Source organism: Mastomys coucha, unplaced genomic scaffold (genome assembly GCF_008632895.1).
Source record: "Mastomys coucha isolate ucsf_1 unplaced genomic scaffold, UCSF_Mcou_1 pScaffold6, whole genome shotgun sequence".
In the NCBI taxonomy this organism is placed as follows: Eukaryota; Metazoa; Chordata; class Mammalia; order Rodentia; family Muridae; genus Mastomys; species Mastomys coucha.
The window spans coordinates 67,155,547-67,173,477 of NW_022196912.1; the positions used below are offsets into that span (position 1 = coordinate 67,155,547).

Here is a 17,931-nt window from a genome sequence, read left to right on the forward strand (position 1 = left end):
ACTTTTTCTTAATATCTTAATATGAAAATTACTATTACCAACATATCCTAATCGATTGAAATCCAAAAGTATGAAGAATTAGAAATTTGTTAAGTGTCATCCAATGGTCTCTCTAATTTGGTTATTGGAGAAATATGTCCAATATTGTACAGTCTATATACACTTTCAGCTTGTTTGTTCGTGACAGTGTCTTGCTGTGTACAACATAAGGGTCTTGAAATCTTGCTTCTCCTATCTTAGCCTCTATTAGTAGTATTGTTTATTTCATGTTTTTACACTATACTATGGTTTTCAGAACAGCTTATATATTTCTTTTGTTGTTGTTGTTTGTTGTTTTGTTTTGTTTTGTTTTGAGACAGGGTTTCTCTGTGTAGCCCTGGCTGTCTTGGAACTCACTCTGTAGACCAGGCTGGCCTCGAACTCAGAAATCCACCTGCCTCTGCCTCCCAAGTGCTGGGATTAAAGGTGTGTGCCACCACCGCCCAGCTATATATTTCAAAAGTATTTATATACCCAAAAGAAACTTAGACCCCCAAAAAACTTAGACAATTAACTAGGGAGGTGGCTTGTAAGAGAACAACAAAGAGTGAGACTGAATGCTTTACTTGACATTTGTAACTCTTGTATCAAGTTTGAAGAAGAGGACTTTATAAGTTACTCTTTCTCTGAGATGAATGCTTTTCCAAATTCCTGGCCCTGGCATTCCCCTATACTGGGACATAGAAGGCCCAAGGCTTCACAGGACGAAGGGCCTCTCCTCCCATTGATAACCAACTAGGCCATCCTCTGCTACATATGCAGCTGGAGCTATGAGTCCCACCATGTGCACTCTGGTTGGTGGTTTAGTCCCTGGGAGCTCTGAGGGTACCAGTTAGTTCATATTGTTGTTCCTCCTATGGGGCTGCAAACCCTTCAGCTCCTTGGGTCCTTTCTCTAGCTCCTTCATTGGGAACCCTGTGCTCAGTCCAATGGATGGCTGTGAGCCTCTACTTCTGTATTAGTCAGGCACTGTCAGAGCCTCTCAGGAAACAGCTATATCGGGCTCTTGTCATCCAGCACTTGCTGGCATCCACAATAGTGTCTGGATTTGATGATTGAATATGGGAAGAATTCCCAGGTGGAGCAGTCTCTGGATTGTCCTTCCTTCAGTCTCTGCTCCATACTTTGTCTCTGCAACTCCTTCCATGGGTATTTTGTTTCCCATTCTAAGAAGGATCTAAGTATCCACACTTTGGTCTTCCTTCTTGAGTTTCTTAGTAGTTTGTGGATTGTATTTCGGGTATGCCAAGTTTCTGTGCTAATATCCACTTATCAATGAGTGCATACCATGTGTGTTCTTTTGTGATTGGGTTACATCGCTCAGGATGATATTTTCCAGATCCATCCATTTCCCTAAGAATTTCATAACTTCATTGTTTTTAATAGCTGAATAGTACTCCATTGTATAGATGTACCACATTTTCTATATCCATTCCTCTGTTGAGGGACATCTGGGTTGTTTCCAGTTTATGGCTGTTATAAATAAGGCTGCTATGAACATAGTGGAGCATGTGTCCTTATTACATGCTGGAGCAACTTCTGGGTATATGCCCAGGAGTGGAATAGCTGGGTCCTCTGGTAGTACTAGGTCCAATTTCCTGATGAACTGCCAAACTGATTTCCAGAGTGGTTGTACCAGCTTGCAGTCCGCACCAGCAATGAAGGAGTGTTCTTTTTCTCCATAACCTCGACAGCATCTGCTGTCACCTGAGTTTTTGTTCTTAGCCAATCTGACTGGTGTGAGGTGGAGTCTCAGGGTTGTTTTGATTTGCATTTCCCTGATGACTAAGGATGTTGAACATTTCTTTAGGTGCTTCTCAACCATTCAGTATTCCCCAGTTGAAAATTCTTTGTTTAGCTCTGTACCCCATTTTTTAATAGGGTTATTTGGTCTGACTTCTTGAGTTCTTTGTATATATTGCATATTAGCCCTCTATCAGATATAGGATTGGTAAAGATTTTTTCCCAATCTGTTGGTTGCTGTTTTGTTCTATTGGCAATGTCCTTTGCCTTACAGAAGCTTTGCAATTTTATAAGGTCCCATTTGTCAATTAGTCTGCTCTTTTATGCATCTCAGTACCACCTGCCCAGGGTTGGCACCACCCCTGGCAAGCTAGGCTCTTACTTCATTCCTTAATCCAGAAAATGCCCCCACAGACTTGCCTGTAGGCTAATCTTATGGAGACATTTTTCCCTATTACAATTCCCTCTTCCTAGGTGTCTAGATTTGTGTCAACTTGACAAAAACCAGCATAAGGGGCTACTATTCAAAATACATAAAGAACCTAAAACCCAATTGTAAGGGAAAAAGTGCAAAAAGGTACACAAGTGCCCATCATGTATACGAATGTTCAACATCATTAATTGTCAGACATGTAAAGGAAAACCACTGGAACACCCTGTTGGGAAGGATGTTGTACAACAGATAGAGACAGACTCGAGGAAAGTAGAGAAAGGCCCTCCTACACATGGCTTGTGGAAATGTCAGTTACTATAGCTTTCTGGAATCATGTAGAGCTGGTTTAATTTTTTAAAGATTTTGTTTTTAATTTGTATATGTGTTGGGTGGTATGCACACATAAGAGTACAGGTTCCCATGGAAGCCAGAAAAGGGCATGTGAGCTGGAACTACAAGCAGCTTTAAGCTATAGATTACAGGCAATTGACAAAGGCGTTGTCACCCATACTCCAGTCCTTTGCAGGAGCAGAACTCGATCTTAACTGCTGAGCCATCTCTCCATACTTTAAAATTATTTTTCAGTTAAAGAGTAAAGCCATGTGATCCAGCAACCACACTACTCTATATCTATCCTCTGGAAGTAAAGTAAACACGCCATGAACATGCATGCCCTCTCAAGTTCTTTACAGTATTACACAGAAGCCGAGATGTGGGACCATTGTCAGTGGCCATCGTAGATGAGGAAATAAAGAGCACGATTTATATTCTTAGTGGAATAGTGTTCAGCCTTTAAACATTGAGTTGCTTCAACAATATAGATAAATCTAGAGGACTTCATTTAAAGTGAAATAAGCCAGGCACAGAAAGACAAATCCTTCATTATTTCAGTTATATGTAAAATTTAAGAGTGCTGAACTCACAGGGGTAGGGAATAAAATGGTGGTTATCAGAGCTGGGAGTAGGCAGGGGTGATAGCTCAAGCCTGAAAGATGTTGGTCAATGGATATAACCCTTCAAAGTAAACAGAACATTACTAGTAACCCAGAGCCTCCTGCCCACACTCCCGTGGGAACCTAACTTCCAAAGCTGGAGTCTGGCCTGTCTGAGCTTTCTACAGTGCTTGTCCTTATGAATAGTGTGCCTGGGTCATGATCACAAACTTCATTGAGGTGATGATAGACTGGCTGCCATTCCTTGACTCACTGTCCAGTGGGAGCATACAAGAATGGTCTGATTTATTGGGTCATTTTCCAGCTCTTGTGCTGTGATTGTGTTGCCATCTGTGTTGGTCCATTCATTACCTGCAGTGTGCCATAGTCTAACTCAGTAGGTGGATATGCCCCAACAGTTTTACAGAACAACTGAAACCAAAGAAGGAGCTGTTCCTCTTCATCACAGCCTCCGTGTCTCCTCCTCAGTTTAGCTCTGGTCATGCCGATGCTCCTTGCTGTCTCTCAGGTGCTTTAGCTGTGTTCTTTGATAAAACGGTCACAGCGCTCTTACCTGATTTTCATTGTGTCGTCTGAATAGATTGGTTTCTTATCTTTTCCATTAGGAAGTCTATCACAAAGCTTATGTTGTAGAAGTTATATCCTGCTCTATAGGCTCCCTTTCCTTAAATGACATCTGCTTGTTCCGTAATATTATTAAAGTCCTATTTAATAAAAACAGTTAAACTTGTCTCTAGTGTTTGTGTCTGCTTCCAAGATTGCAAGTGTGCTCCTCAAAGCGTTGTTTTGCCTTTCACATTTAGCATCTTGTCTGTGTGAAGTTAGTGTTTGTAAGGTGCTAATGGTGGGCTAAGATATGCTAGTTTCCCTGTGGTCACTATTTTACGTGGAAGTGCTGTGTCATTCCCATTACAAAGCAATGACATTCCTGGATGGGGCTATTCTGAGCTCTGTGCTGTTCCCTTATAGCCAGCTTTGTTGCTGTTGTTGTTTTTTGTTGTTAATATTGAATCAAAGTGGTAAATCGGTGAAGTTCTTGAGACAGAGATTCTCAGTCAAGTGCAGTAGTTTACTTGGGTAAACAAGCAGTATTAAGCATTTATGCTTACGCTGGAAGACTAAACATCTGTTAGTGCAAGAGGAAGTGTTGTTGGCCCTCAATGTTTTGTTTTCTTTTTTACTTCACTTTTGTGATTTGTGTCCTTGTCAGTAAATGATGCTTTATATACCCAACGCATATTTATGCTTTATATGTGTGTTCATGTTGTCACACATGTATGATATTGTATCATTATGTTATTCTCACTATAAAATATAAAATTGATACTACAGAAATCATAAAACAGAAGCTCTAGAACAAGAATTATTTTCTTCTGTGTCAGCTGAGGCAGGTGGATTATGTGTGTTAACTATTTTGCTGGTTTCAATCAACAGTAGTTGACTTCTCTCCTGCTGCATGGCTGTTTTCTCTGTATTGTACTCAACTGTGGCATTGGTACTAACAGAGCAGCTGCGGTCTGAACACCAAGACGAAGATGACTGGGTCTGTCCCTAAGTCTTGGCTGTGACACAGGTATTTCTGCACACATTGCATTGGCCTAGCAGACTACGCGGACTCACATGATTGGATGGGGGGAAATCCCTACCTTGGGCTCAGGAGGAAAACTGGGTATATTTTAGACCAGTGATCACCTCCCACATTACTGATCTTGAAGCACATGGCCCTGAATTTATGTTTGTCTAAGAAAAACAAACAGACAAGACAAAACCATCTTCTTTTCGCATAATGTCATGCTGTTTTTAAAGCTCTAAATAAAATGACTGTGAGTATAGGCATAGAGACCTTTCCTGTCAAACCCTTCATCTGCAGCCCCATCTCGTACCCTAGCCCACTGAGGACTCACGTGGACCTGCAGCTTCTAAGGGGAGACATGGACTTCCTACTCATGATTGAATATTTCTGTTTCTTTCCTTGTTTTTGCCTGGCTTTTCTGTAACTTTTAGGTCAGATCTTTCCTCCAAGAAATCCTCTCTGATTCTGGAGTAGACTTAGTCTTCTCCACTCTGTTCTCTGATAACACTCTGTACTTTACTGCCAGGACAGATCTTTTTGTTCAATCCATTTCTTCAATTACAGTGTGAGCTTTTATGCTTCGCTACCCCTACTGTATGCCTCCCCCCTTGGGTCTAGCCCAGTTACTGTGTGTAAGTGCACATTAAATGCTATTTGGTTATATCAGTATATTTTATGTCTGTGACATTTATGCAGTCTGCAGAGAGTGTGTCTGGGGTATTCCTGTAATCCACAGAGGACAGTTGGCTCATAAGAAGTGAATCACATAGATGGCAGGCACACTCATACCACACCTCTATGCTGTGAGGGTTGAGAGCTTCCAGGGTTCAAGTGCTTTTCCTGGTCTCTCAGAATTAAAATAAGCACACCTAGATTTTCACTTTCTTAAGTGGTTTTGTGTGTGTGTGTGTTCTCTTTTACTGAGTAATTTTTTTATGTTTAAGTTGAAAGCCTTATAGTTAGGGTGTACATTACATTCAACATAAATGGCAGTTAGACTGCCCTAGCAATGAGGACATTATATACTCACAGTCAATAAACAAGTAAAGCCTGTGATACTAAACTGTGTTTTCTCCCAGCTCTTTGGAGGTAGCACTGATGCTTTACCAAAGCATGGTGTGATTTACTTTTTGATACTTTGCATTGACAAAAGGGTGTGTATGAGGTGCTTTGAAAAGCTGTGCTACACATGGCTCCGTCGCTGCTTGTCTTCATTTCTGTGTGAGGACTGTCTTCATCCCCGCTCCTCCATTCAGGAACAATAATAAATGTTATCTCGGTTCTGTCTGTCAGAGCCATTGTGGGCTGTGAGTGCTAGTCCACATTTAAGATGCAAACGATGTACTCATCTCCTATAATGGTGATCTTCCGGTGCAGCAGGTATGATGGCACAGACATGATTTCTCTGTGTTCTCACCATGTGTTCTGCATTCCTCTTCCACAAGAGAGCCACTGCTTAAATCTGTATGAATGTGAGATTGAAAAGCACATGGATGCAGATATTTGCAGAGCCCATTATCTGCTTATTCAATGGTACTATTGAATGATAATATTTCTTAAAGATCTGATTTATGCCTAATGCCAGGGAAACTGAGAAAAAAGATGGGAACTGTGGGTGAAATGTTAAAAAAAAATTTTACTCAAATAGTAGCAGTAAGAACTGATGTGAATCTTCTGCTAGCTTCAGTTTTCTCCATTGCAGAACAGGGGTGATAAAACACCGCTTAACTGTTCTTAAGTGAAGAACGTAACACCTTCCAAGCACTTATTCTAGGACATGCCTTAAAAGAGCTCAGAGTGTGTAAGCTGCCACTGTAAGACTTTCGTCCATTCTGTTCTTCTCTCTCCCCTCTCATTCTTCAACATATTATCATCACAGCACACTTTTGCTCACCACCACCTCTTTGTAGCATCTTTTCAGCTTCAGTTGTTTCTTGTGTCTGATGAGCATTCCTCGTGTCCTGTCTTCTGATTTTTGTCACTGCTCTCAGTGCTGTGACTGAGACACCCAGAAGAATGAAACGGAGAGATTTAATTTGGTTCAGAGCTCTGAGAGTGCAGCCCACAGTTGCTTAGCTCCATGTGGTTGGGGAGCATGTGGAAGAAAAAGCTGCTCCCTTTGTCTTAGGCAAGACACAGAGTGAGATGGAGAGGCGAGAGACAGACAGACAGAAGGAGACAGACAGAAACTGAAGAGGCTGGAGAAGGATAGAAGGTTACCCTGCCAAGGGCAATTCCAGTGATCTCATTCTTTCAGCTGGACCCCACTTCCAAGAGTTGCCAACACCAGCTAGCAGCAAGCTTTCAATGCAGAAGCCTCAGGGAGACTGAATATTCCAGGCTAACACCGTCAGAGCCTGACCTTCCTTACCAGTCCCTCCTGACCAGACCACTAGGTTACCAGACAGGTCTAGCTTGCCACATTGTTGCCGCTTGGCTGTGCTCCTGCTTCTGACTGTTTGTGTTGCAGACATCACTGCCTGTTCAGGTTGCCTACACACAGTCTGAAGAACAGTCTTCCGAGTAACCCAAAGGTTCTTCTCTTCCTCTCCAGGCCACACATTTGAGTTCCCATTTATCCTTGCATTAGTTACCATCCTCATCTCTCACTAGCTGGTTAGTTCCATGGGATCAGAGAGCCCTGCCTTAATTCACTCTTGTATCACTAACTAGTAGGCACTCAGTAAAAATGTGTTAAAATTATATACTATGATATACTGTAATTTATTTCAATTTCAGTGTGTTTGTATCATTCTAGGTTCTTGGCCTTGTCCAAAACATGAGTGTCTTCCAGTGTCCAAAATGTAAACATAAAACTCATATTTTTGGAGCTGATGGTGCAAGAAAACTAGCACAGACCCTTGATCTTGATGTTCTAGGTAAGACCTAAGAATCCTCTTTCACAGGGCAAATTACCGGAGGGGAAATGGCTGTGAAGTCCGGTAACAGAGGTAACAGGAAGTAGTTGCTTGGAACTTTGTGTCTTTAAAGTATTACTATAGTGCCATTGCATGCATTAAGCTCCTTTGGGCATCTGTGAATAGGCTCTTTCTATAGGCTATGATATAATCTCTACAATAGATAAAAACAATCTATAAATTCAGTTTGAGAAGATAGATGTAGTCTGAGTACCATGGATTAAACTCATGTTTTAAAGGATGTTAGCTTGGTTGCAACATTGGACGTAGACATTACTGTATAAGTAGGTGTATGTGGACACGCTCACCCTGTGTTACAGCACACTCTCCAACAGTATGTTCTTGGATCATATGCAAATGCCTTCATGAGAGGCTCTTTGCTTGTTAGTCTTTCAGATGAACAGTATCTCCTCCTGATTTACTATGATATGCGATTACCATTTCTATGAAATATGGCAGGTGAATTTTTATTGTATATATTGTTCATAGCACTGAATCAAAGAATTAAGTAGTTTAGGAGGAGAACAAAAACCATGTGATAAATGAAAAAATAACATAAACAGGTTTTGGTTTGTAAAACATGCTTTTTCAAAAAATCCACAAGCAAGCTCTGGATGTTTAAGACAGTGTGTTTTTCTATTGTAATTGTGAATGAGCTTCTATTCTGGGCAAAGACAGATGTTACTAGCTACAGACAGTTAAAAGTTAGAAATGACAGAATTTCAAAGCATTCCCTATTATAATACACTTCTGAAAGTTAATGCTAAATGTATTATTGTTACTTACTGTTTTGTAGTAGCAACTACAATATCAGGTGAATGCTAATGATATTTTGATATATTACTGTAATTATAGCTACTAATCATATCCTGAAACTGTTTTTTTACCGAACTAATCTAGAAAGTTCGATTTTCCAAACCTACATAATAATGTAACAGATTGACTTTCCCTTACATAATAAAGTAAATGAATAATTATAGTGGCATTATTGAATTATGCTAGTGGTTTAATTCCCTAACTTAGAACAAGTAGGACAGTTCTGTAAGTCATTTATTAGCTGTTGAAGCCTTCCGTAGGCTGGAAGTTGTTTCTTAAGCAGTGGTCACAAATGTATGTTGACCTAAAGCGTGTCAGAAGTAGTGACCCCTGGACCCTGCTATAGATGAGATCTCAACAGTGGTACAGTTTAACATACCCGCCCCCGTTCTTTTATGACCTGTTGGGTTGCTTATTCCTAAAACAGCTCTTGGAATTTTTTAAATTATATTTTTAAATATATTTGTGTCATGTGTGTTAGGGTGAAGAGGTGTAGCACACATGCCATTGTGTGCATGTGGGGGTCAGAGAACAACTTTCAGGAATCTCCTTCCATGGTGTAAGTTCCTGAAATTGAACTCAGGCAAGTGTCTTTACTGACTGAGCCATCCCTCTGGCCTGAAGTGGTCCCTTAGACCATTATCCATATGAACCAAGTTGATGCGTATGAGTTAACTCTCATACCATCACAGAGAAAAGGCCACCCCACATCTGAAATGTGCCCTGACTCTTTTCTAAGATGTTCTTCCCTCTCAAGCTGTTCCTTGGGCTTTATTTCCATAGTCTTCTGTGTCTGCATGTAAGGTTATGACTCTCTGGAGGGCAAACACCATGTCAGTAGGTGATTGTGTGAAATACAGGGTTGGCCTCTTTTACTCCATTTCTGTAGCAGAAGGGAAGCTATTCAAGTTTCCTTGCTATTCATAAATCAAGATAAAAATCTTTCTGGGTTTCTGAACACTTTATGTAACATTTACCCTCTCTGTCCTGTGAGAATCCTCTATAGCTTTATATTGATCTGTAGAAAGGACATCAAATTTGCTACAAAGCTAATCCTTAAATCCTATTGAAATAATCTTATATTTTGTAATTTGGCTGGTGGGATATTATGTTTGTCAGGGTTCTCTAAAGGAAAAGGAGAGAGAGAGGGAGGGAGAGGGAGAGAGGAGAAAGGAAAGGAGGGAGAGAGTGTACATAGTTTATGAGAAAGCTTACAGTCTAGCTGATGTAATATTAACTCTCTTTCAACCTATACCAAAAGGCTAAGAATCCAGTAGTTGTTCAATTCGCAAGTCTGAATGTCTCATCTGGGCTTCAATCTATATTAGAATCCTGAAGAAGTAGGTTTTAATACCAGCAAAGTAATTCTTCAGGAACAGAATAGATGAGCTTGCCAGCAAGAGTGAAGGCAAACAGGCAAACGGCAGAAATTTCCTTACTCTGGGTCCTTTTATGTGTGCTGCCAGCAGAAGGCATGGCCAGATTTAGAGCGGGTCTTCCCACCCACATGATCCAGTCAAGCAGATCTCTCACAGGTGTGTGCAGCTGCTTGGTTTATAGTTGGTTACAAATACAGTCGAGTTGACTACCAAGATTAGTGTCTTGGGTATTTAAGAGAGTGAAGATTATATAAGCAGAGTTTATATAGCAATGTACACATGTGAAAATGTTACAATGAAATTCATTTTGTAATAACTGAAAATATAAAAATAACTGGTTAAAAAAGAAATATAATTATGAAATTGGCTGGTACCTGTCTCTCTGCCATGCCATGTGTAATAAATTACAATTATTTTGTGACATAGACGTCTGCATTATTTATATTGCTGGTCAGGGTGCTGTGTGACATAAAATGCTCATTTAAGCACACATTTTGGTAGCCTGTGCAGGAGCTTGGAGTACTTCTGAGAATGCTCTGAGGCACAACAAAGAAGTTATACTTAGGACTCCACTTACTGAGTTTGAGTCCTCAGCCTTCAGGAGACTCTGCTCTTAAGTTGTCCCACCTCCTGGTACAGCATTGTCAGATGCACACAGCTGCTCCCTGGCCGTGCTCCCCAAGGCAGTGCTCCCTGGCAGTGCTCCCCAAGAACTCACCAAGCTCACGAGTTCATGTGTCATACTATATGGGTTAGTAGATAATAAGAAAAAGAACAATGACTCAAAAGTAGGTTAATATTGGGATACATATCTGACTTTTTTTTTGAATGTTTCTATTACACTTTCTCTATGGTTGTGTGTATGTGTATGCGTGCAGGTACCATGGCACATGTGTGGAGGTCAGAGAACAACTTAAGTGTTGATTTCCTCCTTATGCCATGTAGGTGCTGGGAATCAACCTTGGGTCATGAGGTTTGGGAGCAAGCTCCTCTACCTGCTGAGCCCTCTTGCCAGCTCCTGCCTTACGATATAGCAGCTGTCTTTATGCATTTGTCCAACAACACCACGAAGAGTTCTTGGGGTTCTTACCTCAGCATTCTTTTCCTACCCATCTCCTCCACGGCCTAAAACACAATGTGTCTATATCAGCTATTCCAGAGAAAAACACTTACCAATGTTCTCTGAGCTAACCTTTGCCTCCTGGAGATCTTCAGCAAAGAACAAATCAGTGGGATTTTTTTCACCATAATTTCCATTTGAAATTCCTCTTTTAGACACTTAGCAAATTGAGGATAGGTAGACACAATTCAGCTTAGTTTGAGAAACTTTAGCTCAGATTTTATTTCTTTCCAAAGATGAAGTAGTGAGATTGTGAATGTCCCTATCAGTTTCTCTGGCTCTCATGGTTTTTTCGTGGGCTTCTGCAGGAGATGTTCCCTTGCACCTCAGTATAAGGGAAGCTTCGGATATGGGTCAGCCAGTTGTCTTTTCTCAGCCTGGAAGTGATGAGGTAAGTTACATTTTTGCATGTCTTTCTTTCTTTTTGTAGAATGTATTCTTCATGATACACAGAAAGTAAGGGAGATAAAGTCAAGTTTGCTTGTGTATAGGACAAGCATGTAGGCAAAAGTGACTCACCTTGATTTTAAGTCACTCATCATGTCATGCGCTAGAATGCAAATATGGATACCAAACTCTCAGATCAAGAACAGACAGCTGACCTCCCAGCAGTTTTCTCATGAAGAACCCATCATGAGAACCTAAAGATTCTTATCTTGCTGGCTGGCCACTCTGACTGCTCAAGAGTGACACTTTAGTCATGCACCCTCAGTGGTTATTGAGAGAGAAGGGAACCTGACGTGAGAAAGGGGTTCGTGGAGTACCCAGTCAGTAGGGATAGGATTTTTGTTGTGTTTATTTTAATGAATAAGGCTGGGGAGTAGAGCAAAAAAACCTAGTAGTGAGTGTTTCATCAGCTAGCATCATAAAATATATAACTGATAGATTTTCAAAATTGCCAAAGTATGAAAATTTTAGGGATAAAATGTGTTATTGTAATGTTTTTTGGAAAATAGACATGAAATCAAGTCATGCACATATCTTTTTTCCTGCTCAGTCTTGCTGTTTAATTGGAATCTGTGTGTCTGTCTGTATATAGTTTCTGTGCACCCTTCCTCAACACTCCAGTCTCCCAGTAGCTTTGTTTCCACACTCCAGCCCTGCCATAGCGGACGGGACTGTTCTGTCCACTCCTAACAACGCTTGCTCATTCCTCTCCACTCCCCTGTTCTGTGAACAAGAAAATAAAAGAACCAAGCCTGGCTAATGCCATGAATAAAGTGAGAGGAGATTTGATCTAGAATCGTGAATAAACATCATGGGTTCCTTTAGAGTTCCCTTTGGTGGGCGCACAGTGCCTTTCCCTGCCCTGAGTGTCACCAGATGCGGTGCAGCTGCTGGAGTGTGACCTTTGAGTAAATACAATATAGTGCTTATCAATGTTTTCTTTTTCTGAGCCTTTCCGGGATTAAATTTCCTTTCCAATTTTTCTTTAAAGAGCTTTCAGATAAGCAAAACCATAACTCTTATTGCTTTCATATTAAAGTATGATAATACTTTACTTTCAATATAAAGTATATGAAAAGTTTAAAATAAAGGGTTTTTTAATTATGCATATTAAAATGACTTCCAAAGGCAGGATATTTAAAGGTATTCTATGGTGATTCCTTAGAAATAATAGTATTTACTACTAATTTCAATTATGAGTTGAGATTTTAAAGTATTCCTATCTGTTATTGCTTTTTTTCCTTTAAAATATTCCAAATATAAGAAGCAATACATTGAATTAGTGAAATATCACTTAACAGAGAACATATAACAAACCATCCAAAGGTAATATAATTTTAAATGCTTAGCAATAGTATATGTGGGATTTTTGGAATTAATGTTTCTGTAGTCTGATCTACATGTGTGATAGCTGGGTCTCACTGTCCTGGGTAATAGTCCTGAAGGTCCAATGCCAGGCCCAGTCTTTTGTGTGCTAGTTCTAATGCAGTTTCTTCAACAATGATGAAAGTCTCATGTGCTCATTATTAATCTTAAATACAAAAGCTTCAGTTTTAAGTAGACATCGCCACACAAAGGAGAACATACGGTGCCCGGATCCTTGTTACTTCCTGTACTGAGATTGCAGACATTGGTGGTGGTCATTTTCTAATAATAGTAGTTACAGGGCCAGACCCCAGTTGGGTTTTTATTTACATGAGTTTTGTCCTTAGAATGATGCCAAGTGATAGTAGAGAATCCCTGTCTTCTCAGATGAGGAAACTGACTCTCAAGGAGGCCGAATCACTTCCCCAGGACTGTCATGGTGCTAGTAGATTGTGAAATAATAAAAGACCAGTCTATTCTGTACAGAAAATGATCCCTTTACATTGTATCAGGCTCTGGCTCCCAAATTAATTGCTCTGATTTCTAAAAAGAGACTGGGGTTCACTAACTAGTTCCATTTCTTACATGATTCCCATGCATCCTTGTGAAGCAAGTATATTCCCTCTACCCCCAGGCAGCAATTGTTTACACTGAGGAAGTTGGTCCGGGATAGTGCTAGAAGGCACTTGCACTCTCAGCCGATACAGGCTCCCTGCTTCCTCTCCCTAGTTCAGTTTCTGCTTGCCTTTCTAATTATCCCAGGCCAGTTCAAGGCTAGAGTGCATGTGAGCAGGCATCCAGGCCACTTCATCCAGCACAGAGCTCTGGAGGAGAGGCCAAGGAGAATCTGCCCCTTAAGTTCTGTTGCAAGGACAGCCATGGGACAGGGCATAGATCCTGACCTGGTCAGAGAATCTCTGGAAATCATGTCATTTTTTCCTGGGAAATTGTCCAGAAACCACAAAGAGGATCTGTCAAGGATAGAAAAGCACAGAGGCAGGGCCATGTGGAATCACTCACTACTAAGCATGCCATTAAGAAGAACTCAAAAACTTTCTCTATGTTTTTGAATCTTTCTCCCCATCTATATGTTAATGTCATGGTAAGTGGGTTAAATAAAATACATGAAACTGCACTGGAAGATGCAAAATAGATTAAAACTGTCCTTCCTGCTCTCCTTACAACTGGCTATCTAAGGGGTCCCAGTCACCAGACAGATGCCTCTCCTCTCCCCTCATTCAAGGGCTGGGTCCCTTTATGCCCTTCCCCTTACAGAACTTCAAGTAAATGTTACCCTCTTGGCATCTGCAGTTCAGAGCAGCAGTCTGCGTCATGAAAGTGGAGTACCCAGCTTCAGCATTAATGATACTATTTCCTGAGTCCTAGAACCTGCCTCTAGTTACAATGAATCTTGCCTCCTGATAACTTCTTTTTCCCCTGTTACACAAGGAAAATTTGCTTCTGAAAGTTGAACCCACCAGAACTGTTTAACTCTGAGAAGAGATGAGCACTGCGATGATTCAGTGAAAGGGATGGCCTCTGGTGAAGCTGGAAGGGTTGTGCCCCAGTTAAGAAGGTCTGATGGCTGCTACCTACCCAGTGAATGCGCCAAAACTTGTGCCATGTGCTCCAGTTAGGAATGTAGAGCGAGCACAGCACAAAATCTGAGTGGCATGACAGCCAGAGAGTGCAGTGGGAGGAGAAAGGGGGGCTTGACTTCAGAACACTTAGATGTCATAGCAGCCCCTCATGCTGGCGGCACTGGAACTGCTGATCTTTGCCTTCAGCCAAGAGCAGTACCCACAGAATGAACTGATGCCAGATGATTTTTATGGCTTTATCGTTTGTATCGAATAAAAACTTAGCACACAGAATGATGTCCTCTCAGGTTATCCTTGATGAAGATTTTCAAATGGAAATGGAAGGTTTATTATCTTATAATTTCTAGATTATCACCCCACTACCTTAATATGAACTAAATATGATAAGCCAACTACAAATACTTCAGAACAAAATGAGACTAACTTCTGTATCATATCTTTCACCCTGGTCCTAGGCACTCTGGCTCCCTGTTAGCAGGTAGGGATCAAACAGACAGGGTGGGTGCCTTTAAATGGCTGATTAGATAGATCTGCAGTTGTAGCAGGGAAGTTGAGTTAATGAATGAAGAGGATTAACAGCTTAAGAAATTTCAGTTATATCTTTTATATTGATGTATTTATGACTTTTATGTTAGATGAAGGAAGAAACAGGGATTTTTATTATTCTTCAAGAGGAAATGTCCTTCTAAAGCATTCATATGGACTGTTCCGTGAGGCTGTAGCTCTCCCCTGCCTCCCAACTCTCCCCTCCCTCCCTTCCTCCCTTTACTCCTTTCTTTCTGTCTGTCTATCTGTCTGTCTGTCTTTCCTCCCTCCCTTCCTTCTCTCCTTCCTTCCTTCCTTCTCTCCTTCCTTCCTTCCTTTCTTCTGCTTTTAGAATTGGGAGACAGAGTCTTATGTAGCCCAGTCTGGTCTTGAACTCATTGTAGCTGAGGGTGATCCGCAGCTCCTTATTCTTCTGCTTCTACGTCCCAACTGTTAGATTACAAGTGTGTGGTACCATGCCTGGCCAGGCTGTCCACTTCTTGGGGCATAATAGTAATAGCATTCTGTGCCAGCACTTTACACTCCTTCTCAAGATCCTCAGAAGTGTGTGGGGGTCCCACAGCCATTTTACAGCTATGAAAACAGCCTGGGGAGATGTGTAACTGGCCCAAGGCCCCTCAGCTAATCAGGCATGAAAGAAAGACTCCAAGTCCAGCCTGTGTGACTCCAGGGCCTCAGCTTCTCTCCCATGAGCTGCTCTGCCTCCTTCTATATCATAACATCTCACAGATTTCCCAGCATAGTGCTTCAGATGCAGGAAGGACCAAAATGGATTGGTTGAAATGATACAGCATTGCCTTCGAAAAAAATTCAGTCTCAACAGTTTTGTAGAAATCAAAACTGTTAAAATCAGCACTTTGGGGGCTTCACAGCAAATGCCACTCTAACCATTACCTGGAGTGTGATACACTGGGAATCTAAGGTTCATTAAAGAGCAAAGGCTGAGTGTGAGAAATTTAATTGTTCTGGAATCATCCAGAAGTTGTTTTTGCATTGTAGCAGGTTTGTATCTCTAATTTAACATAGGCAAGAGCTAAATGATTATGCATGATGTCCTTGATCCAGCTGTTGGGGCTTAGGCATGAATAAAGATGTGTTACATACATTTGTCATTTAGCGAGCAAATGCCAGGACCCCTCTATAGTGTGTAGCACTGGAGTCTGGGACCAGGAGACTGGTCACTTTGATTCAGAGTCCAACTTGTTAACAAGTAGACATGTTTTAGACAGTCTTTTCTAGGCCATGGCCCCCTAATTTATAAACTGAGGTGAATATAGCACTGATCCCTGATCTATGAGGTTAGAAGTTTCTAATTTATAAACTGAGATGAATATAGCATTGATCCCTGATCTATGAGGTTAGGAGTTACCTGGCAAACAGGAAGCTGAGTGGTTTTTAATAGTGGTAGTATGCTTTTAACTATATCAGAGTAGAAATTTGTGCTTTTCCAAAATCTTAGTATGGAACACTTGCTACTATATTAACATGGTAGCACATGCTGAAATTTTAGCACTTGAGAGGCTCAGGCAGGAGGATTATAAATTTAAGGCTAGTCTAAAGTACATGTTGAAACCCTGCCTCAAAAAAATAGTCTCACTGTTTCAAAGTTTATGGATAAGATTGTCAGTTACTTTTGCATTTGTTTAAGAGAATTCTTTAAACTCAGATCCCATGGTCATTATTGTAGCCAGAATAAAGGGTGCTGTGTTAGCCTGTGTCTTTGAACCCATTGCTAGCAATGCTTTGTGCTGGGAGTCCCTGAGAGGAGGTAAGTTTCACCTGATCCGGAAATTTTTGTACAGTGCCCAGATTCACCTGGAGAAGAGCTGTCTTGTGCTTGGTGCTGCTGTTGTAAATTGTCTGAGGGAAGAGCGAAGAAAATGTCTTCTAAAGAGAAAGCACAAGTAGTGAGAAATAGATGTCTTTTAACTGGCTAATTCGTTTTATGCCAAACAAGAGTTGTCAGTATCTAACTCATGATTTTTCAGAGGAGGAAGGTTTAAATTTTCTGCAATTGGACTAGGTTGTTAATCTACTGACATTGGAATTAGAGTTTGAAATGCCACAATTGCTGGTATTCATTTTTTTTTCAGAAGGTCACCTTCTAAGCATTTACTCTCAAATAGTGAGAAAGCTTTTCTCCTCTGTACAATATACACAGCCCTATGCTCACTGTTAGAATCTACACCCCAGCCTGCTGCCTTCTGATCAGATACAGTGGGCATCTATGGTAAACAGTTCAGGAGTCATTCATTGTCTGCTGAGAAACATAGAACAATGAGTCTGTTCTTTTCCAGGCCAAAGCTTACCTGCATATTGCTTCAGAAGTGGTAAGAAGATTGAAATCATCTTCAGAATGATTCCCAAGTGCCCTGGAAATTGTCCTGGTATTTGATAATCATGAACTGTCAAAAATGAGTATTGTGCTAGTGTGGAACCCACAAAAATAATGACAATTCTGATTATTTTCTTTCATCTCTAAAGAAATAATGTCTCATTTTCAGATTTGATTTGACAACCTATGACTCACAAATAAAATGTTCATATCTGTGTGCTGGCTGCTCTGTGGTGATTCTGTATTTGAGTTTCCACAACTGGTAGGTATCTCAGCTGCACGGCACTGCTTTTATTGAACCATCTTTTGAGAAACTGTGACTTCATGATGCTATTGTCCCAGGTTTGCAGAGAACTGCTGAAGTGCAGTTAATCACTCAAAGGGCTCCCTAAATATGGATGTGGATGTAAACATAACACCTTGCCATCAGGCAGTTTGGATCTTGCCTGTAGTCCTGTCTTAAACATTTATTTGATGAAAAGGACTTCTACTTCATATGGTACAGACTTGCCCAGACTTGGTAAAACTGAGTCTCCAGGATGGGGTCAGGTATTGATAAAGATTTGATTATGATAATGTCTTTATCAGTGTTATATTGCTATGAAGAGACACTATGACCATGACCATGGCAGATCTTATAAAGGAAAGCATTTAATTGGGGCT

The 17,931-nt window shown here is 40.8% G+C and overlaps 1 protein-coding gene across 7 annotated transcripts in view; it reads left to right on the forward strand.

The window, feature by feature from the left end:
• Positions 1–17,487, forward strand: part of Nubpl (nucleotide binding protein like) — a 207,570-nt gene extending 190,083 nt beyond the window's left edge. For 5 of the 7 annotated variants that reach the window (XM_031355626.1, XM_031355628.1, XM_031355627.1 and 2 more), the window contains 3 exons: positions 7,500–7,620; positions 11,283–11,365; positions 17,231–17,485. In XM_031355626.1, the coding sequence (XP_031211486.1) occupies positions 7,500–7,620; positions 11,283–11,365; positions 17,231–17,293 (267 nt within the window). In that variant the 3' untranslated portion in view covers positions 17,294–17,485. Of the gene's footprint in view, positions 1–7,499; positions 7,621–11,282; positions 11,366–17,230 lie in introns of all 7 variants that reach the window. The other 2 variants (XM_031355625.1, XM_031355624.1) reach the window with 2 other exon arrangements.
• The last annotated feature ends 444 nt before the right edge of the window (positions 17,488–17,931 follow it).